General features: G+C 52.1%; 1 protein-coding gene across 2 annotated transcripts in view; it reads left to right on the top strand.

The window, feature by feature from the left end:
• DNAH5 (dynein axonemal heavy chain 5) overlaps positions 1-22,525 on the top strand; it is a 106,523-nt gene that overhangs the window by 8,595 nt on the left and 75,403 nt on the right. Inside the window, exons 1-16 of one of the 2 annotated variants that reach the window (XM_078868720.1) lie at positions 1,489-1,637; positions 7,008-7,142; positions 8,030-8,114; positions 8,606-8,757; positions 9,329-9,583; positions 10,111-10,248; positions 11,873-12,049; positions 12,787-12,900; positions 13,808-13,915; positions 14,328-14,450; positions 14,989-15,204; positions 16,513-16,620; positions 17,460-17,545; positions 18,375-18,696; positions 20,326-20,544; positions 21,067-21,238. In XM_078868720.1, coding sequence (XP_078724846.1) covers positions 1,551-1,637; positions 7,008-7,142; positions 8,030-8,114; positions 8,606-8,757; positions 9,329-9,583; positions 10,111-10,248; positions 11,873-12,049; positions 12,787-12,900; positions 13,808-13,915; positions 14,328-14,450; positions 14,989-15,204; positions 16,513-16,620; positions 17,460-17,545; positions 18,375-18,696; positions 20,326-20,544; positions 21,067-21,238 — 2,497 coding nt within the window. In that variant the 5' untranslated portion in view covers positions 1,489-1,550. Of the gene's footprint in view, positions 1-1,488; positions 1,638-7,007; positions 7,143-8,029; positions 8,115-8,605; positions 8,758-9,328; positions 9,584-10,110; positions 10,249-11,872; positions 12,050-12,786; positions 12,901-13,807; positions 13,916-14,327; positions 14,451-14,988; positions 15,205-16,512; positions 16,621-17,459; positions 17,546-18,374; positions 18,697-20,325; positions 20,545-21,066; positions 21,239-22,525 lie in introns of those variants that run through there. The other variant, XM_078868721.1, reaches the window with a different exon arrangement.

Genomic DNA, 22,525 nt, shown 5'->3' with positions numbered 1-22,525 from the left:
GCTTTTGGTCTACTCTTCCACACTGGACAGTCATCTTGTGGGTGGGGGGGGGCGGTGGCGGGATTTAAGAAACTTGCATTATTGTCGCATTGAATCCAACTGACATGACAATGAATTAATTCAAAGTGTTTTGTAATGTACACGAGATAGCTGGTCCTTTGCTCTTCTTAGCACGTATTATGGAATGGCCCGCAGAGGAGATATCGGAGAACAACTTCTGAGTTCCTTTAAAGTGACCTCTGATCCACACCCTAAGTGCTGCTGCACCTTTCCTCTGCCTCTCCCACTGTAGAATGTTTTCCACGTGGTAGTCAATGGTAAAATCCTTAATTCTCAGAGATGGCAAAACTCAGCGAAAAACACAACTTCAACATTACAGTTGTTTGGGTTTCTCATAATTGCTATTTGGGTTATATCGCTTCTATACAAAGACAAATTGTATCGTACGCCCTCCTCGTATGTATGTGTGTATGTATGTATGTTTGTTGAACTTCTTTAGCACCGTACATTGCCAACCGCACCCCGCACCTCCTCCACCCGGCACAGCCAAACAAATCAAGTTGTAACTTGAACAAGACTTGCCCATTATTGATCGTTTTCAAGAAAACCATTTGCCTTGAAGACAATCCCCTTCAGCATTTGACGATTGCTTTATGACGAGCCGAGTGTTTGGATGTCATCGTGCCGAACAACCCGGAGCCACACAGCATACAACCGTCAACACCGGTGCAGTGGTGCGATCCGTGCAGCGTTCAAAACCACTTGGCCACATTTTGGCTTAGCCCCAACGCAACAACGGGGCAACCGTACCCCCCCCCGCCTCCTCGTCATCTTCGTGGTGTAGCCGTGCCTCTGGGCGACCACACACAGATAGGAGATGGAGCGCGTGGCCCCTTACACCGCCGAGTGCCACGGTTCGTTCTTTGCGCGGACAAAGCGGGACAAGGCGACGGGGGTAGCCCACCCGTCACCCCTGCCGCTGCGGGGCTTTGTGTCCGGGAGGTTGGTGGAGTTGTCCAAAGGATGGAATTTATTGCCGATTGGCGGGGGTGCGGGGTAGCTGTGGGGGGTGGTGGTGGTGAGTGGGGGTGGTGTTGGAAGGCGGTGGAGGAGGACGAGGAGGAGGAGGGTGAGAGAGCGGCGCTGGGCGTGCGACATTCGCTGGGTCACGCGAACGTGCGCTCCGAGAAATCCGTCACGGCGCAGCGGCCGCGTTCTTCGGACAGCGACGACGGCTTCGACGAAAAAAAGCGACGGCAAAATAATTTTCAGTTTGACGTCAAAGTTATTTCGGCCCGGGGCGGTCCTCCGCCAATCTCTGCGGGGAAAGCCGTCGCTAACACAACGCGATTATAAGCGGTACATTTATTCGCGAAGTGAAAAATTATTCGGGGTTGTCAGCCCTGAGCTGGGGTGGTTTGGGGTGGGGAGGTGCCTTTTGCTGAGCTGCGAGTCACAGAGAGAGAGGGGGGGCGGCGGTGAGCGGAATTGCGAGCGCGAGGCGACCCTGAGCGGTGACGATTCCTGTGAGTCGTGGCTCGAGGGGGGCCATGGCACTGGTGGAGCTGGGCCGTCGCCGGGGGAGAGGAGAGAGCATGCAGACGGTCATTCCCAACAGCCAGATCACGGCCTACAAAGTAGGGATGCACCCCCCTCCCCTTCCCAGGCGGACAGCGTTGGATGTCTTTGGGTCGTGTCGCGGTGTGTTTTTGTTGCTGTTTTGTTGTTTGCCATGAGGTATTGTGTACTCTTAGGTGATTGTGTTTTCATAGTGGCCAGGTTTTTGGGTCACCCGTTGAGGCAATTCTCCAGTTAAATGCTCAACTGATATACCAGCTGCTGAGGTTTTCTTGAGTTGGTCAGTGGTCTATTACCGTAGGTTTCACATTTGTGTCTGATGCATGACGTTTTTTGCATTTACCGTGCAAGTACTGCATTGTCGTTTATGCAACCAACTGCCCTGTATTTGTGTTGGCGGATTGACATCTCCATGTATCCGTGTAAAGACATTTCTTAAAGAGACATTTGCACAAATAGCCTGGCTCAGTGGTGGTTTGCCGGTTGCACAAAGCACCCTAAATAATCTACCTCCGGCTTCACTTGAACCATTTTAAATGGCCGGTAGAGTGAATTCCACTCAGGATGTTTTGGGCCACCGACCCCAGGAATGTAGCTGCTCATCTGATGCCTGCCTCACTGGCGTCTATGAATCTAGAATGACTGCTCTGATATCAGCATACCTGTCAACCCATACGGTTTACCTGTATTCTTGTACAGGGAAATTGAGTTTTCAGGTCCATACGGCGTACAGCCGTTTCAATACGGGCAAAAAAACGTCTATTTGTTTGTGTTTCTCCCTTGTGATGTGACTTTGTAGAATGAACGTTGAGATTTATAAGGGCACGGGGTGACCAACAAGGTCTGAATTGCTCTGTAATAAGGTGGGGCACTGGTACGGGCTTGACAGGTTTGTATCATAAACTGTCTCTAGGGATCAGGCGTCAAGCAACATTTGAAGTATCTAGCCTGTGGATATATATCTAGGTAATAAAACACTGATCAGCATCTCCCATTAAAACAAGTTAAACTGCTGGTCTCAATGGACTTTCATCGTACTTCAGTATAATTTGCAGCAGTTCAGTAATGTATTGCTGAATGAAGGCCTACTGTGTCAATTGTAGGACTTGTTTGACCATACTTCACCACGCGGGTAGATTGATGAATGGGGGGAGGCCCGGGGCTGGTTTAGAGTATGAAAAGTAGACAGTCATTCTAGATTTGAAGTTTTCGTGACTGCAAGGATCCATACTCTTTGGTTCTTTCGGTAAAGTCACGTAGGTGAAAAAGAAAAAATAAGAATGAAAATAAAAAATAGAAATAACTAAATTAAATCACGACGTTTCGGAAGCAACACAAGCTTCTGTCATCAGGTGGGACAACCACTATAGTAATTTTGTTTCTTGCTGTGGTTTAATTTAGTAATTTCTATTTTAAATTTTTATTCTTATTTTTTATTCATATTTTTTCACCTACGTGACTTTACCGAAAGAACCAAAGAGTATAGACGGTCATTAATGTACATTGTGTGTTGTAACTTTCTGACCCGCTGCTACTACACATCTGGGGAAAAATAGCTTCATAGCTCATCGGATTTCTCCAGGATAAATACAGATTCTGCACGGTGATGTTGTGCAATATACAACAGTATTATAATGCATTCTTCTTCAGTGAATCACATTAATCCACAGGAAATGAATGGATGAATGGTTCCTGAGACTCTTGCATTCCGCCCGCTCTTCAGGTGCAGGATTATGAGGGCCACTCAGAAACGTTTTCTGAGCGAGATGCTAAAAAAGCGAACGCTGCCCTAATGGAAGGCTCACTTCAAAGCCCCATCTCAGTGGGGCCAATCCCGCGTGTCAAGGAACACGGCGACCACCGCGGAGTTGTCGGCTTCTGCATCGACAAGTCAATACAAAATATTGGGTATCGTGACGTACGCGCATTCAACACGAATAATATGTTCGAAATTCAAACAGTGTCCTGCGTACAGGAGCATCTGAAACGCTATGCGAGGCAACCACTCAAACGCAAACAGCATGAAACGTAAAAATAAACCCCAACGAGAATAAACTAAAATGCGAGTAGGACAGATTGAGCAGCGGTGTGACGTGCCACCCGTACACCGTCTCACCCGCTGTAGCCTCCACACTTTCAGAATCAGACTAGGACTTTGTTAATTCCTCTGGCAAGGCCCCATTGAGCTAAGCAGCTCTGTTACAAGGACGGCCACAGCCCAAGACTGTCGGCAGTGGCGGCAGTGCAGAATCAGATTATTATTTATACTGGAGGAATCCGATGAGCTATGAAGCTCTTTTTCACAAATGTCCAGTAGGGGCGGGTAAGTATGTTACAACACCAAACAAGCAGATCATTGCGGGGTGCAGGGAACCTGCGAACCGACAAGGAGCAAAACACAACAGCAGCTCCCCCCCCCCACAGCTATATAATCCCTCGTCACAGCCATCGCTTAGGCATAATTCAGCGATTGTTTCTTTACTTTGTTTGTCCCCACCTGAGGACGGACGCTTGTGTTGTGCCCGAAACGTCGTGATTTAATTTAGTTGTTTTCATTTTATTTTATTTTTACCTACTTGACTTTACCGACAAAACCAAAGAGTATGGATCCTTGCAGTCACGAAAACTTCAAATCTAGAATTATTTACACACAACCCACGCCAGAACTCACCGCAATCAGGATCAACAAAAATCCTTGTCACAGACTTGCAAGGAAATTATCCGTGTGCACAGCCTCATACATAATGGAGCTTGGTCGTAGCGTTCGTAGCAATAGTGGCAGAGGTGATCCTGCAGCGTGGCCTTAACACACGTGATAAATGTGCTGCGACGTTTACTAAGCGTGTGAAGTTCTGTAGTGGCAAAGAGGAATGGGAGGGGGTGACGATTTGGATGTATGTGGAATTGTGGTTCAAGTGACGAGAGTGTCCTGATATTAATGATGCCATTGTAAGAATTGTTTTATTAATTGCCTTGTCTTCCAGTGCGTTGCTCCGAATACTACACTTGCATGTCACAAACACAAGGAGAGAGGACATTCCCATTGTACTAAACTAAAATAAACTTTTTATTTTATTTTAGCATTGAAAGACCGACTGAGCTGAACACGGTAGCTCTTTTTCACAAGTGACCTGGCCACAAATGATAGCTCAACAAAGTGGCCTATCATGTGGATATTAATATCAGCCAAATACTCGAACCCAGGGGTCGCCAAACCTGTAGCTCCAGAGCTGCGTGCGGCTCTTTAAGGACTATTTCGTGACATTATTTATTGAGAACCGTCTCATTCACGTGCATTGCGGCTCTTGAAATATCGTGTTTTAAAACCGACTTTGAAAAAAAAATGACAGCTCTTTTTATTTCGCTTGCCGACCCCTGCTCTCAACGCACGGCTCTCCGCAGACCAGGTCCTATTGAGATCACGTGTTCTGATAAACCCCCACCCTGCAACGGGGACATTGACTGGGAATTTGCATCCGCGACGAGAAGCCGACCGTGCTGAAGAGCCGCGAGTGCCTCCGGATTGCTCCGTCGTTCGGCGCTGGTTCGGCACACTTGAGTACCTAAACACCGGAGCATTGCCTTTCTCAAGGCACCGCCCGGCAATCCACTCACACTCGCTGCGCGTAATCGACCCCCCACCACCACCCCCGCTCTCTCTCGCGCTTCGCTGGCGCCTTCGCACCTGAAGCCCTCGTTTTCGCAAACAAGAACCCCGGAGATTTTGGGCGTCTTGTTTGAACGATTGAAATGCTCACGTTTATTTAATTGCCACTCCGGTCACTACGCAGGCAGCGGTCTGAGTAGTGGTCACTGCTACCGATACTGACGTAGAGGGCAGTGTGTGCATACTCTTTGGGGTTTTCGGTAAAGTCACGTAGGTGAAAATAAAATAAAATAACTAAATTAAATCACGACGTTTCGGAAGCAACACAAGCATCCGTCATCAGGTGTGACTGCTCCAGCAAAATTACTGTTGCGTATGAAGAGAGCTATTTAGAGACACATGTCCATATATATTATACAGTAATTTTGCTGGAGCAGTCACACCTGATGACGGATGCTTGTGTTGCTTCCGAAACGTCGTGATTTAATTTAGTTTTATTTTATTTTGTTTTCACCTACGTGACTTTACCGAAAAAAACAAAAAGTATGGATCCTTACAGTCACGAAAACTTCAAATCCAGTGTGTGCATGTTGTGTGCGCGCGAGATGTGTGTTCACCGTGTGAATTACTGGTGAACCGGGTGTGTGGGCGATGTGTGCCAATGCCACAAAAGATACATTAGCAATCTACAGTGTCTGGAATTATTTAATTTGCAAGAGACATTATTGTTGTTGTTATTAATCATACTGCGAGTTTATTTATAGTTGCGTGAGACTGAAATAGTAGAATATATATTATGACATTTTTTTGTGCACTCGGTGACCGTGCTGAGACCATTTAACTCTGTACACTTGAGAACCCAATTTAAACTCGGGTTCTTAGCAGCGCCGCCTCGGTGGCACTCCACGACACGGTTCATTGTGATCTGCGTAAAACTCTCAGCCGCATCGCTTGGCCCATGGTTCCTTGCGCTGGTGGCAGTGAGCTTGTGAGCCTCTGCCTGATCTTGATACTGCACACTGGGCATGCATACACCCGTCCTTTTGGCAATTTTTTTCGTCTGTCCATCAATCCACCTGTCTGTCCATCCATCCATTCATTCGTCCGCCCATCTGTATGTCCATATGTATGTTGTCGGACAGTTTCATGGTCTGACGCGTGTTGTGACGGGAGAGAAAGCGGCCGGTGAGCTGCTGCCGAGCGTTTGTCGATAACAAAAGCCGCCCGTGCCACCCCAGTGAAAAGACCACGCAGCTCAGGGTGATTTGTTTCACCCTGGAACGTAGCCACGACGGCTACGGCAGTGACGTGGCAATGTTTTACGGCTGCCCGGTCCGAACGCCAAGTTTTCACTGTTGTTTAGAAATAAGAGTGAATTTTAAATGTGTGCCCAGGCCTGGCTCAATGAGAGTATGTATGTTGTACTTCTTTCGCACCATACGTAGCCAGCCGTGCTAATCAGTGGTGATGGTTGTGTTCTTGTCCTGGCTGTAAATTGTTTCGTGTTTGCCTCCGTGCGGTTGTTTATGTTCGCGTGTCACCGTGCGTAGTCTTCTTCCGATGTCGATTTATGGGTGTGCATGCATCCGCGCGGGGTCTGTGTGTGAGTCTGCTTGTGGGTAAATGATGGGGCGGCGAACCCGACGACCTGAGTTCGATGCCCGCCAATGGATAACATGAGTGAAGATACCTGAATCAGTACTGGGTCCCCCCCTTAGTCGATTCAGCCTTAAATGAACGCCTACATAACTGCCCGCCAACAGAACCCGCCCCAACAGCCCGTGTAGGCTACATCGGCTGATCCCTGCCTTTGCGTGCGCAGCAAAAGCTAAAGGAGGAGCGCGATGCCAAGCGGGCGCAGATGGACGGGCGGCACGAGCACGTGCTCGCCGTGGTCGCCTCCTGCCTGGGCCTCGAGTGCTCGGACGTCGAGGAGGCCGTGCTGGACGGCACTCAGGTGAGGCCGGCGCCGTGCGGCCCGATGGGGCAATGCGGGAAACGCGTCGGCGGCGACGTTAATATAAAACGAGCTCCGTCGCTCGGCATGGGGCTGCGCGGACGAGCCGTGAGTGCGCGCCGAGGTCATACCAGGCGTGCACGCACCCGGCAGTCGGGTCAGTGCAAATGAATATCGGTTCCCTCCCCACGTATTTGTTTTGCGTCGGGATGTGTGGCCAATTGCAATACAGAGGGTTTAGGAAGTGGGAGGACACCAGAGTACCCAGGCGACCAGCCCCGCACTTAATTGACCGTTGACCCTCGTAAGCGCCGTCGATATTGCGCGGTTCATGCTGCTGATCATCGTAGCGAGGGGTCGACGGCAATCAACCAATCAATTTCAAACTCGTAACCCGCCGTAATTGAGCGAAAGCCGAGACGGGAGCGTGGATGGCAGTGAACCAGACTGGACGTGAGGGGCGCTGGACATAAGAATTGTTGTTTTAATATGTGGGCTTAAAAACGCCGTTCATCGTGGTTGACCGGACGTCAGCAGGCAGCGCTGTTCCTGACCATCGAGGCCGCCGATGAGGAGCTCCATTCTGCCGACTTCAGCCGAGTTTGGTTTTACACTCAGCAGGTCCCTTCCTTGGCGAGTGTAGATTGCATGGGGGTGGTGGTGGTGGTGGTGAATATGGGAGGATGACGTCGCTCGGGGAAGTTGTTGGTTGGCCGGTTGTCTGGTGGCCCTTTTTGTTGACATCCGTCGTGTCGAGGATTGGCTCAAAAGCACGAACAATTGACCAACTAAAAAAAAAACATTTTACCAGGTAAGTCCCACTGACCCTTATAGCGCTTTTTCAAATGCGACCTGACCACAAATGAAAGCTCATCCCCTCTGTGCAGATTGACAGGATGGAGCGGTTCTTTGTGAGTGGGGGGACCCCCCACCTCATGTTCTTCTACCAGGATGCAGAGCACGGGGACGCAGGTGAGGTCGGGCAGCGCGAGTGTGAGCAGTGGGGTAGTGGTGAGTGATCATTCGGGGGTGTGTGTGTGTGTGTGTGATAGCGAAATTCGGTAAATATGTTGGTAAGAATGGTGAGTAACAAGGAGGACGCTGTGTATTGAATGGCATAGGGTGTGCGCAATGGTGAGGATGAGTGTGTTAGTGTCATTTGGTATCATGTTGGTTGTGAGGATTGTGAGCATGTTGGTGAGGATAGTGAGCATATTGTAGACGATGGTGTTAATGATGACGAACATTTTTGAGGATGGTGATCAATGAGCAGGATTGGTGAGTGGGTGCATCAGGATGGTGGTGATTTTTGTGGTGAGTGTGATCGTACGTTGGCGGTGGAGGCCGGTGAGTATATTCCTGGCGAGGATGGCGAGTATCTGGCAGGGCAGCGAATCTGTCGGTGAGCATGGCGAGCGACGATCGTGGCGGTGAGCGGCGCTCTCGCCCCCGTGTCTCGCCAGTGCCGAGCTCGCTGACGGCCGCGCTGTCTGCGCGTGCGCGGAGGCCGCGCGTCTTCGTGACGGACGGCGTGGACTGCGCTCTACACGGGGCGTGCGTCGCCTTCGTGCGCCCTCACCCCGACCGAGCCATAACCATCGACAACGTGCACAAGGTGCCCCACGCCCGGCGCCGGTGGTGCGAGCAGCGGCGGCTTAGTAGTTGACGCACTGCGCTACGATCCTCTGCGCGGTGTAATGAGTCCCAGCTTCCCGCTGGGCGTACGCGTGCGTGTGTAAGTGCACGTTCCTCTGTGTGTGTGGGGAGCGGTGCTCTCTAACAGCACTTGCCCCTACAGTCTGTTATGTCTATATGGGGGATCTTTGTCGTGTTTTTGTCTTGTGGGGAGCGTTAGTGCAATGGTTAGCGTGTTGCGCTACGAACCCCGGTGAGCCGAGTTCAATTCCCGCTCACAACAAATAACAGTGGCATATATCTGAACCAGTCCTGGGCCTCCCTTAGATCGACTCAGCCTTGAATGAGTACCTGGTGTGGTGTGTTGGCCTGCATAGCTGTTCGCTAACAACACTTGCTCCGACTCTCTGTCAAGGCTATACGGGGGGTCTTTGTCTCTGGTGGTGGTGGTGGTGTTGGCGGTAGCCTCCTCCTGTCCCTCTAACCCCGTGGGCTGCCTTGCCCCCCTACGACACTAACCCACCGGCCGCCACCGGTCGCGCCGTCGCCAGGAGGTGAGCGTGAGCGTGCTGGACGTCGGTGACGCCGGACTGCTCGGCGCCCTGGAGGAGCTGCTCACGCAAGTCTTCCTGCCGGCATTGCGGAGCCAGGGGCAGGCACCGGCCCAGGGGCAAGGGCATGGCCAAGGGCAGGGCCAGAATGAGTCCGACGGCGTTCACGTGGCCGCCGCTCGGCTGAAGCTCGCCGGTGCCTTGGACAACTTCGTGGGGGTGCTCTCCGGAGCCCAGGCCAGCCTGGCAGAGAAGGTGACTTGACGCACGTGATGCATGCGCGGGGGGGGGGGTGGTGATGAGGAACTCGTCCTGCCCGCACCGTGAAATTGAATGGGGCCACTGTTTGATTGCGGAACTGATCGTTTGTGGCAGCCGACTGTGATTAAAGTGGGTGCTGCGGGTTAACCGTCTCAGTCTGGTGACCAATTACCTCACCCATCACGTAAAAAAACCATCATAATTTGGTTAAATTCCGCCTCTGAGAATAAAAAATACCATGTGAGGAACAATGTTTAAAGACCCGACTGTCTGGGTTTCTGGCCATGGCTAACATCAATTCTGAGGAGTGATTTCTAAACCGGTCCTGATCCTCCCCTAGGTCGACTCAGCCATAAACCGAGTACCTGGTGGTGTTTGTAAACATCGCCACTAGGGAGACAAAGGCGGCCGGGCGTGGTGCTGGCCACCATTCGTGTACACTCGCAGCTCTTGCCCCGACAGCCTGTCCAGGCTACATGGCGGATCTTGATCCCTCTCCGTCTCCCCGCCGCCGCCGCCAGGTGGTGCTGAAGCCGTGCTCCACGTACGACCTGCGTGGCGTGAGCAGCCCCGGCGACTTCGCGGCGGTGGCGAGCAGCAGCGAGAGCCTGGAGCGGGTGGAGGCGTGCGTGCGCGTGTGGCTCAAGCAGATCGAGCAGGTGAAGTCAAGTCGCCGGTGCCCCCACCCCGCCCCCCCACAGCTCCCAAGATCCCCCCCCCTCCCCCCGCGACTATTAGGTGTGTGTAACCGTTACTATTACTGTTAACAAATATTAATCTAAAACTATTTCTCTTTTACCAGGTAAGGCCCACTGAGCTACGTAGCTGTTTTTTCAGAAGCGACCTGTCCATAAATGATAGCTCAACGAAGTGGCTTATTGCATGGAAATGTATAGCAGCCACATCCTCTAAATGCACGTTGATTTATAAATGTCGAGGGAAAAACCGGAGGACCCGGAGCAAAAACCATGCGACCCATGGGGAGAGAGACATGCAAACTCCAATTGTACAGCTGTCAGGGTCCCACGCCCTCCTGCATACCAGGCGAGGTAGTTAACATCTCGCCACCATGCTGAGGTCGATCTCAAATGGAAAGGAAACGCATACTCTGCGATTGTTTGCTCGCACAACCGGTTGCACGAGGGCCTCCTCTATAGAGGTAGCTCTGGAGAGCTCCACTTGGGAGTGTTCACACTTTACCCCACCACGCGCGACTTGTCGATCGATTGACTGTTGCGCCCATTCATGCTGCTGGGTGCAGAGAGGCGGTGGGTTGTAGGCGGGGGCATGGAGATTGAACAATCTCACACCGCTCTTTCAATTGTTGTGCCTGCTGGGAGACTGAACCGGCGACCTCAGTCCAGTGCGCGCCTTAACCCTTGAGAAGCACAGAAGCATCCATTTACGCAGATACGAAAATGAAAACATTCTTTGGCACGTGTCGTGATGGTACTGCAAGATCCGACCATGTCCGGTCCAGTGCTTGCCGAGCTGCATTGGCTTCTGGTTGCCGAACGAACACATTTTTAGGTCGCACTCATTACACACAAAGTGCTTGCCACAAATGAACCACAATACCTTGCTGATCTCGTCAAGGAGCATAAACCATCACGCGAACTCCGGGCATCCTCGCAGCGGATTTTGGTGAACTATTGAACGAAAAAGGTCACTGCATCACGCACTTTCAAATGCGCTTCTGCGGCCGTCTGGAACGCTCTTTCTTCCGATATTAGGAAGCGACTGTAGAAATGCACTTTAAAATATAGATTGTAAACTAATTTCTTTAGAACTGCTTTTTGTGTTTAGTTTGTTGTCCTTCTCCCGCACCTCCAATAAGTACGGTTGGCTACGTACAGTGCGAAATAAGTTCAACATACATACAAAGACAAAGATTCCCTGTATAGCCTTAACAGACTGTTGGAGCAAGTGCTGTTAGTAAGCACCTTTGAAGGCTGGCACGGAACATGTGGGGGTAGGCGGCCAGCATCACGCCCGGCCGCCTTTGTCTCCTCAGTGGAGATGTTTACACATCACACAAGGTACTCATTTGAGGTTGAGTGTACCTAGGGGAGGCCCAGGACCGATAATAAAAATCGTTACTTGTGTTGGCCATGAGCGGGAATTGAACTCGGTCACCGGGTTCATCACAGCTTGCTAACCGTTGCACTACCGCTCACCAAAACTTACATACAGATGCACACGCGTGTCGCTTTGAGAGAATCGCTCAACGACCCCCTGTCCCCCCGTGCCTGCCCGCCGCGCCCCGTCCTCCCGGCCCCGCAGGTCCTGGCGGAGAGCGACCAGATGCGCCGCGAGGCGGACGACGTGGGGCCCCGTGCCGAGCTGGAGCACTGGAAGAAGCGCACGGCACGCTTTGGCTTCCTCCTGGAGCAGCTCAAGGGGGACGAGGTGCGCTCCGTCCTCGGGGTCCTCACCGCCGCCAAGTCCAAGTTGCTCAAGGTGAGGCATCGTCTCGGTATGGGGGAGCGGGGGTCAGGGGTCAGCTGTCACGTTTTGGTCACGACGAGGATTGTGGGTATTGTAGTTGGCTTGGTGGTTCAGTAGTCTCCTCCACAGTTGGCACAGTAGGGGGGCACAGCTGGTGCATATTGCCAGTCATTTCAGTCAGTAAACCCATGGCACCTGGGTCTGTTCGGTGACCCTTTGTCAACGAGACTTTGACACTTCACTGGGCCTGAAAGGGCACCTGGCCTGGCACAGGGGCCGTGGCGATGTCACCGCCACTTCATGGCGAATGGCGGCTATTACTGTTGTTGTTGTTGGGGGTTCAGTGGGACTCATAATGGCCTAGTCAGTGCGCTGAGCTGATGTAAATGATATATGTTCCCTTATAGGAACCATTATACCCGATGGGGCACTCAATTGGTCCATTAAATGTTTATTTTATTTTTTATTTGGCATAAATGTGCTGTTTACGTGAATATGTCTGCCCTGTACATCATCTTCAGATGTTTATGTTTTCATGTATTATTAACATATCCATTATTATTGTCACGTATTATTTAACTGGTTTGAGTTGCTCTCAATCTGACAGCGCAATTGAGAACCCGGTTTAATCACAGGCGGGGCTGTCAAACCTGGAATCGATCCCCAGGATCTCAGCGATTGTTTCCCCGGTGCTGTGACCTCTGAAAGCACGTGGCCATGCCGTTCTGCGGTGGTGACTTTTGTTGCAGACGTGGCGAGCGCTTGACGCCCGGATCACGGACACCGCCAACGAGGCGAAGGATAACGTGAAGTACCTGTACAGCCTGGAGAAGTTCTGCGATCCTCTCTACAACAGTGACCCGGTCCGTGTGTGTGTGTATACACGCGTGTCTGTGTGTGTGGGGGGGGAGCGGTAGTGCAGTGGTTAGCATACTGCGCTATGAACCTGACGACCCGGTTCGATTCCAGCTCATGGCCAACACCAGTGACGATTATTTGAACCGGCCCTGGGCCTCCACTCGGAGGGACAAAGACCGCCAGGCGTGGTGCTGCCCACTCACCCCCTTGTATGCCGTGCCACTCACTAACAACACTTGCCCCAACATCCTGTTAAGGCTATATGGGGGATCTTTGTCCTTGTGTGCGTGCTGACACTCTTTGCTCCAAGCACTCAGTAGTAGCAGCAGCAGCACGTTAGCACTTAAGGCGCTCATGTGAAATGCATTACGTCATTATTATCATTGTGGCTGTGATCGTGATCGTCATCACCGTTGCAATCGACATCACCGTTATAATCAGCAGCAGACGTGCTGTCAAAATCATCACCATCACCATTGCCAATATCATCAGTAGGATCAGCAGCAGCAATAACAGCAGCACCAGTAGCAGCAACATCACTGCTGCCAATACCACCTTTATCGTCATTGTCATAATTTTGTATCGTTTGCTCCAGGGCTTGTGTGTCGTGCACTGCGTGTGACATGGTGTGTGTGTGTGGTTCATGTGGTGTGGTCCGTGTCTTGTGCTGCGTATCCTGCGGTGTGTATGCTGTTTGAGGTGCATGTGCTGTGTGTGACATGGTGTGGTGCGGTGTATGTGGTGTGGTGCGTGCGGTGCATGTGGTGTGATGTGTGTGATATGGTGCGGTGCATATGGTGCGGTGTGTGTGGTGCGGTGTGTGTGGTGCGGTGTGCGTGGTGTGGTGTGCGTGGTGTGGTGTGTGCGGTGCATGTGGTGCGGTGCGTGTGGTATGGTGCGTCTGGTATGCAGGTGAGCATGGTGGACGCCATCCCAGGCCTCATGAACGCCATCCGCATGATGCACAGCATCTCGCGCCACTACAACACGTCCGAAAAGATGACCTCGCTCTTCGTGAAGGTGCCGTGCAATTCTGATTTCGTTACCAAACCAAAGACGTGCACCTCTTATTTTAATTAGTGGATACACACACCTCGGCGGTATGCCCCGGGCTATCTGATATGAGTTTGAGGCTCTCGTCGCATCTCAACAGTACAATGTGCACTCATATACCGGCATCTAAATGCGACCGCATAGTAAGACGCTGTAAAGAGAGTTGTGTATTTATTTTATCGAGAGAGGCAGCCGGTCGTAAAGGAACAAAAAGGAAGGCTTTGCGTCTCGACTTGAACAGGGGCAGGGGGTCGACAGCACAGAGAGCTGGAGGAACGGAGTTCCAGACTTTATGATAACGATGCTGCGCGCGTGTAATGAGACATTGCGGGGAATTGTATCTCTGGGAAACTCCTGTCATGACGTCCGCCGCTCCCAGGTGACCAATCAGATGCTGACGGCGTGCAAGGCGTACATGAGCAACGACGGCACGGCGTCCGTGTGGGAGCAGCCACAGGAGGCCGTGATCAAGAAGATCGAGGCCTGCGTGCGTCTCAACCAGGTACGCTTGCAGCCGCCCCTCCCTCCAGGCCCCCAAAGCGCGAGCCTCTCATATATTTATTTATTTATCGACGTCATAAAATGGCGCCAGGAGATATGAGAGAACTATTTATGTTGTTTAAATGTTTGTGAGTTTCATTGGCCGGTTGATGTGTGATAAACTATACATTGTTGTCGTATTGTTCTGACAGGGCCCAATAGTATCTGGCAGCTCAGCATCATTTGTTCATCAAGCTGACGAGGCCCAAGAGGTCGAAGACAGTTCAGAGTATACTTGCTGAAACAAAGGCTGTTGGACAATATTGGTCTGGAAAGTTAGTATGTTGATAGGCTGAGAAGTATAGAATTTTATGTGAACAGACAAATGGGTGTCTTTGTTAAATATTAAAAGCGGTGCAGTTATAAAATAAACAGCAGGGAGTGAGAAATGTTAGTGTTGATCGTGGAAAACACTTCAAATAACCTCTCCCGATGCCCCCCCCCCCATCCTGTGCCCCCACCCCCACCCCGTGCTCCCCCCACCCTCCGTACCCCACCAGGAGTACCAGCAGTGCTTCCACCGCACCAAGAAGCGGCTGGAGGAGACGCCGGGCGAGCGCCCGTTCGACCTGAGCGAGATGTACATCTTCGGCAAGTTCGACGCGTTCCAGCGGCGGCTCACCAAGCTCGCGGGCTTCTACAGCACTGCCGACGCGTACGCCTGCCTGCAGCACTCGCGCATCGAGGGGCTGCAGCCGCTGGCCGCCACGTGCCAGGTTAGGGTTTCCCACCGCGTCCGAGCTGTGAAAAACCCAGGAAGATATCGTGGGGAGAAGATTATCTCTCGATATCGGAAAGGGGGGGAGTTATAGAACTACAAGTAGTGGCATTGTCGTAGTAAAACATGTTGAAGCGTGGGGCCAACTTAACACAAGTGTTGTGTGTCTAACTAACTACACGGAAACGCTTCTGGAAGCAACAACAGTCAATGGACACCAACTGTAACACGAAGGGGTACAGCCTCCCTTCTCGTGTGTCCTCCACACCCCGGGCTACGCTACACACAGATCCCTTGCCACGGCCGCTAAGGGAGGCGAAACCGACCCGACCCAACCAGGGTACGGGTCCCACCACCGGTCCGCTACAACCAGGCTCTGGCGAGAGCCTCGGTTGAGGGTCCCAGGGTGCTGGTCCAGTCTTCAGGTCTTCGGACGTCTGCAGGCTTGAGGTGGCGAACACTGCCGGACCCGTTCAGAGGGCCGGCTTTTATCCCCAGGTCGGGGGCTTACCCCTCCCCTCATCACCCCCTCTACAGAACCTTCCAGAAATGTCTGGGAGGTTCAGGAAAGGTCTTAAAGGGTCTTAAATCTCAAAGGGTTTTAAAATCAGCCCTTGGGGGTCTGGGGTGTCAACCTCCGGTCACGGGCCACCCGGGGGGGGGGGGGGGTTACCTTTGGTCATCCCCCACACACCTCGTTCTCTCTCTCGGCTGCCCCCTGTCGGCCCGTGAGCGTGGTGGCAGGTAAAGCGACCGACAGCGCCTTGGTATGGCGCAATACAGTCTTTCACGACCAATATTATCCACAATATATGTTTTTGTTGGGTTATATCACGTAAATATAAATGACATATACATCTAATGACACATTTATATTTACGCGATCTAACCCAAAAGAAACCTCTTGTGTGGGGCCAACGTTGGCATGTAGTTGAAACCGTTGCGCCAACTTTGGCCCAACGTTCCATTTCTCCTGCTGTCTTGCGTCTCTTCTAAAACAATGTTTGAACTATATTCTTGGTTCTTTCGGTAAAGTCACGTAGAATGGAAATAATAAAATAAAACATAATAAAATATTATGTTTTATTTTTATTATTTTATTATTTCCATTCTACGTGACTTTACCGAAAGAACCAAGAATATTAATCCCTGCAGTCACGAAAGCTTTAAATCGAAAAATGTTTGAACTATTTCATTTGCATTTCTTTGCATATTTTACACACATAAAAATTTACAATTTATTCAAAATCAATGAACGATGACGGACTCGGACAACGACAAAGAGAGGAGTGCTCTTGTGCTGCAGACGATCGTGACGGACTTCACGAAGAAGCCCTACAGCGTGCTGGATCACAGGAGGGTCGACTTCGATGAGGACTACGATGAATTCTGCGCGCAGATCAGCGATCTCCATGTGAGCTCGGAGAGAGCAGCGTCACTTGGTTTGGGCGCCGCCCGCAATTGCTCCTCCACAATATTTACTCTTAAATGTATACCTACGCAAGTTTAACCGTGACCCAACGTTCTTAGCAATTCATTGTAATAGTTGTGGGTGAGGAGGCCGAAATTAATTTGCAGAGGGCTGAAATGTGTTTCAATTCAATTGTTTTGAAGAACTTTCGTTTATTAAAATATATTTTGGAAAATGTATGTAAAAAAACGAGAGAGCGCATGGTTTCCACTAGCAGTGCATGTGGTATGGTGGTCGAGCACACCTGGGTCTGTCCCATGACCACCAGCCAGTGATCCTTTGACATTTCACATGGCCTCGTAAAACTATAAAATCTTTTTTACTTTACCAGGTAAGGCCCGCTGAGCTACATAACTCTTTTTCCAGAAGCGACCTGGCCACAAATGGTCGCTCATAACATTTTAGAAGCTGGCTCTTGATAATTGTTTTTTTACCCTTTTATCTGGCAACAAAACTGACGCCTTTTGGCGTCATCTGGTCCAACCCATGTGAGACTAGGCTCTAAGGAAAGCTGTCTCGGGTGTGGACCAATCAACTTCAAGGACAGTGCATTCATTATCAGAGTTATGTTTTTTGTTTGCATTATGACTGCAGGTATTGTGGTCTATGCAACCATGACTCCTCGTAAAAAAGGTGTCAGTTTTGTTGCCAGATAAAAGGGTAAAAAAACTATTATCATATTTTTTTACTGGCAAATGAGGTACCAATGGTGTAAAAGCTGGCTCTTGTTCAGCACATACACATTTTAAATGACGGTCTACTTGCTCCCTTCTCACGGCCAGGCCCAGATTCGCCAATTCATGGACAGCTCCTTCGAGAAGATCAACAGCACGGAGAGGGCCCTGGTCCTGCTGCAGAAGTTTGAGAAGTAAAGCCTCATGCCTCGACAGATCGTATCACAAGATCTTATCACGACAGTCGATGCTCGTCACGCACCGTGGCTATCACCACCGACTCGCAGTCGGAAAGATCTCTCTTCCCATCCGGCACGACAGTCGATGTTCGTCACGCACCGTGGCTATCACCACCGACTCGCAGTCGGAAGGATCTCTCTTCCCATCCGGCCACTCTCTTCCCTCCCCGGCTCTCCACCTTTCCTACTGGTTCAGAGTGGCGTAGCTGCGGAGTGTGCAGGCGGTCCAACTGCACCAGGGCCCATGGGCTGGAGGTGACCAGATGCGGGGCTACACAGAGAGGGGAAAATTGACAGCCCCCCCCCTCCCCATGCCATTCCTTGTACCAGATTCCGTGCCAAAATTGTTTCATCCCCCTCTGTCCATCTTCCCCCTTGGTCCCTGGTTCCCCCCTCCTCTCTCTGTCCAGCCCCACTCCTTTCTCCCATTCTCCCCTCTCTCCCTGACTCAACTCCTTCTGCCTCTCCTCTCTTTCCCCAGAATTCCCCCATCTTCCCATCATCATCACTTTTTTTTTATCCCGTGTCTCCCAATGAGTACATTTCAAAATCATTACTCAGCTATTACAGACTACACAGAATACAATACGGAATAGGCAATATCTACGTCAAACGAAAACAAACAAAACCAAAGTGCTCCACTGTGCTTGAGTCTAATCTCCTAGATCTCACCCTCGACCGTTTCCTTCTCCCCCTGACCCTTCCCACTTTCTCCTTCCACCGCCCGCCCCCCCGCCCCGCTGCCTCACACGCGTCCCTCCCACCCCCCGCTCTCCGCCGCTAGGCTGGGCATCCCGGACCTGGGCGTGGAGGAGAAGTACCAGCAGGCGGTGCAGGGCTTCGCGCGGGAGATCGAGGCCGTGTCGCGGGCGTACGCGCGCCAGAAGCAGGACCCGCCGCTGGCTCGCGACGCGCCGCCCGTGTCGGGCCGTGTGGCGTGGGCGCGCCAGCTCGTGCGCCGCCTGCAGGCGCCCATGGAGCTGCTGCAGCGCTGCCCGCGCGCCCTCGAGTCGCCCGACGGGCGCCGCTGCGTGCGAAACTACAACCGCGTGGCGCGCGTGTTGCTCGAGTACGAGATGCTCTACCACAGGGCCTGGCTGCGGCAGGTAGCGAGCGAGCGAGCGAGCGAGCGAACGAGTGGCGCGGTGGCGTCGGCTGCCTCCCGGTGGCCGCGTTCACCCCAGTGAAATGCCGTGAACCCTCTCGATCTGGCGAGGGTTACGTTCTTGAAAGCGCTCGTGAATGCAGCATTCGCGAATGCAAAAACCTTGTTGCAACGGGAAAAATGGGGTTACGTTCCTGGTACGAGTGAACATGGGGGGCGAGGGTGGTAAATGTTTAATAACAATGACTACCATGGAGGTGGTGTTGATGGTCAGGAATATCAGGAGGATGACTCCTCGGGAGATGCAAGGTGTTTGATAACAGCGCACAGTTGTCGCCAATAGGGAATCAATATGCATTTAGTAACTCGCGAATACGTGAAACTCGTCAATCCAGAACACGCGCACAGCGACGGTCTGCTGTGTTCACCCCTGCCTTGTGTTGCAACCCGACTACCCGTGGTGGCTACCTGTGCTCTCTGTCCACTTTGCTTTATTCACCCCGTCCTTTGCCCCTGTCCTCACACCGTACAATCAGCCGTGTTGGGGGCCATGGCGTGGCCTGGCTGTGGTGCAGAGGTTCACGATTCGAATCCACGTGTCGCAGTAAGAATCAGACCACCGTGAATGTTACTGCGGTGCATATTTAACCGTGATACTACTACGTGCCGTCGACTTCGCAGTGGACATTAAAGATCCCCCGACATTTCGTGACGGCATCATCATCATCACGGTCCATGGGCAGATTGCCCGTAGGTGTCCACTGCACATTTGGTCATTCGTTTCCACTTTCCTCTGTCTTGTGTCAATGTGGCTCAAGTCGTGGCCACATCTTTCTGGCACCAATCTCTTATGTGACAGCATCAGGGTACAAATTTGCCACTTTTGAAAACGACACCACCAATGGCTCAATTGGGATGGTACAACACGCAGCCATCATTGCCCCCCCCCCCCCCCCCCCGTCTACTGGCAGCAGACGAATGCCTCCCCAGGTCACTCTGCAAATGACACCTCATCCTGGTCTCTTGAGTTCTCGCTTGAGTTACACAAAATCAACTTGTTTACCCCTCCTGCGGTGCGTTGTCCACCCTGCCTCTCCTCCGTGGTTGAGTGGAGCGCTGCACGGTGTGGGCGCTAGGCGGCACCACACTGTGCGTTGGTGCGTCGCTGTGCCTTCATGTGTTGCCGCACTGCGTGCGCGCTCGTGTCACCGTTCATTCGCACGTGACCGTGCGCACGCTCCGAACGCGGTGACCCCGAGTTAGATTCTCGCTTACGGCCAACACCGGTGACGATTATCTGAACCGGTTTCTGGGCCTCCCCTAGGCCGACTCAGCCTCAATTGAGTACCTCGTGTGGTTTGTATACATCTCCACTCGGGAGACAAAGGCGGGCCGGGCGTGGCGCTGGCCACATCACCCCCTCGTGTGCCGTGCCAGCCTTCATAGGTGCTCGGTAACAGCACTTGCCCCAACAGTCTGTTAAGGCTATACAGTGTATTTTTGTCTTTGTGCGAGTGTGTAAGACTGTGTGAGTCTGTGTGTGACTATCTACGTGTGTGTGTGCGTGAGACTGTGCTTACCACGTCACCATGCACATTCACGCGCGTGTCCTCCCCCGCGTCTCCTGCAGGCGGAGGGCGTCCGTGGGGGCCTGCAGGCGTCGCTGCTCGTGCGGCACGAGGACGACGACGGCGCCCACGGCGACCTCTTTGTGAACCTCGACCCCCAGGTGCCGGCGCTGTTGCGCGAGGCCGAGCGGATGTCGCGCATGGGCCTCGAGGTGCCTCCCGTGGCGCAGGCGCTGCGGCTCAAGCACCCGCATCTTCGCCGCGTCTACGGACAGCTGCAGGTGCGACCACGTCACGGCGGGATCCTGTAAGAGCCAAGCGAGGTTCAGCCTGGTTCGTTCGTGGCCCGGCGCCATGTGTTGTAGGTGTGGAGCTCCGTGGTGGCTTGGAGTACAGCAAAGTGTTTGTGGATCTTATTCGTGTGGAGGTTTGAGTGTAATGCCCTCGTATGCGTGAGTTATCTCCGGGTACTCTGATTTCCTCCCAAACGTGAAACATTGGGATGCTGTGAGGTGGTGTGGCCAAGAGATCGTAGTGCTGAGTGTCACCCCCCGGTATAATGCAGGGTGGCTTTTCTCCCAGTTCTCCAGTTTCGTCCCTCAAGAAGCCACGCACTCGCCAATCGAATCGGTTCCTCGTTCCAGCACAGGAGCTTCCCGATGAGAGCGGCTAGGTGCAAATCTCTCGCCGCCACGCGTCCCAGTTGAGCCTCCCCGAAGTGTTGGTACAGCTTCACGCCCACGGTCAGTTTACTCTGCATGACGGCGCTCGACGATGCCCCCTCTCCCCCACGCCCGCTGCAGGTGTTGGTGGCGGAGCACGCGCGCGTGCGCGGGAAGATTAGCGCCACCTACAGGAAGCTGCTGGAGCCGCACCTGGCGCGCGTCAACGAGGCGCTGCAGCCCGGCCTCACTACGCTCACCTGGACGTCGCTCAACGTCCACTCCTACGTGGAGGCAGCGCTCGCGGCCCTTGGTGAGGCGGGGCCCGGTTACCGACTGCCGTGAGGACTCGTCGGAGGGCAGAGGCGTAGCTAGTGGCGGGGGGGGGGGCAGGGGGGTACATATGTCCCCGGGCGCCAAGGTAAAGGGGCGCCAAAATGAGGCTTACAACGTTACATTATAACTTATTGCGGCGGGCGCGGCAGCCTGAAACTACTGCACAAATCTACACCTCAACCTAAAAGTTTATATATCCCGCCACACACAGCCTACATGTCATGTAATTACATTTTGTTATGTGATCAAACGGCGGGGGGGGGGGGCTTCAATTTTATAGTTCGTCCCCAGGCGCAAAATATCCTAGCTACGCCACTGTCGGAGGGACCCCCGGTTAGCGACCGATGCCAGGACCCGTTGAGTTCATCGATGTCCGCTGGATGAAGCGACTGCTGCCTGGTTTCATGAAGATCTCGGATTGAAACTGTCATTACTTCCTCAAAGACGAATCAAGCTGTATCTATGGGACCCTTTTTGCCGATATCAAGATGATGAAAAAATTATAGGCTTTACCCTTGCCGGAAATAATACAGGAGGTGTTTCGATGTTCAAACATAAAATAGACACCGATGGTAAGGCATCATCAAGTCTGCTGCATTAACCACACATGCTTGTGAAAAAACACGTGAACAAACATGGTTTGTTAATGCATACATTGTCCTTAGAACTGATTGGCCTACACCAGAGACAGCCTTCTTCATGGCCCGATCTCACAACCGGTGTTAAGACAAGAGAGCGCCAAAAAGCGAACAGCATAAAGACAATGTAAACATCAAATGTATGTGTGTTGAACAACCGTGCTAATCGGAGGTGCGGGGGAGGGACAGCGAAGCATTTCAGCAGTTCTCTCAACTAATCAAGCCGTTGCCATGAAGCTGTCACTACCACCAATCACTTCTCTAAACCAAAACTAAAGACTAAACTATTTCTATTTTACCAGGTATAAGGCCCACTGAGCTACGTAGCTCTTTTTCAGAAGTGACCTGGCCACAAGTGATAGCTCAACAAAGTGGCTTATCACGTGAAATTTTATATGCAGCCAAATACTCTAAACGCTTGGTGATGTTGATTATAAACGTGGAAGGAAAAACCGGAGGACCCGGAGGAAAATCCACGCGACCGCGGAGAGAGACAGAGATATGCAAACTCCAAATATACAGGCGTCAGGGTCGGAATCGAACCGACAACCTCCTGTATACCAGGCGAGGTAGCTAACATCTCATCGGGCTCAATCGAGCGACGCGACCGCCGTCCTCTCTCGCGC

The sequence above is a fragment of the Lampetra fluviatilis genome, chromosome 26, assembly GCF_964198595.1.
Source record: "Lampetra fluviatilis chromosome 26, kcLamFluv1.1, whole genome shotgun sequence".
Taxonomy (NCBI): domain Eukaryota; kingdom Metazoa; phylum Chordata; class Hyperoartia; order Petromyzontiformes; family Petromyzontidae; genus Lampetra; species Lampetra fluviatilis.
This window is presented reverse-complemented; position numbering and strand designations above follow the sequence as displayed.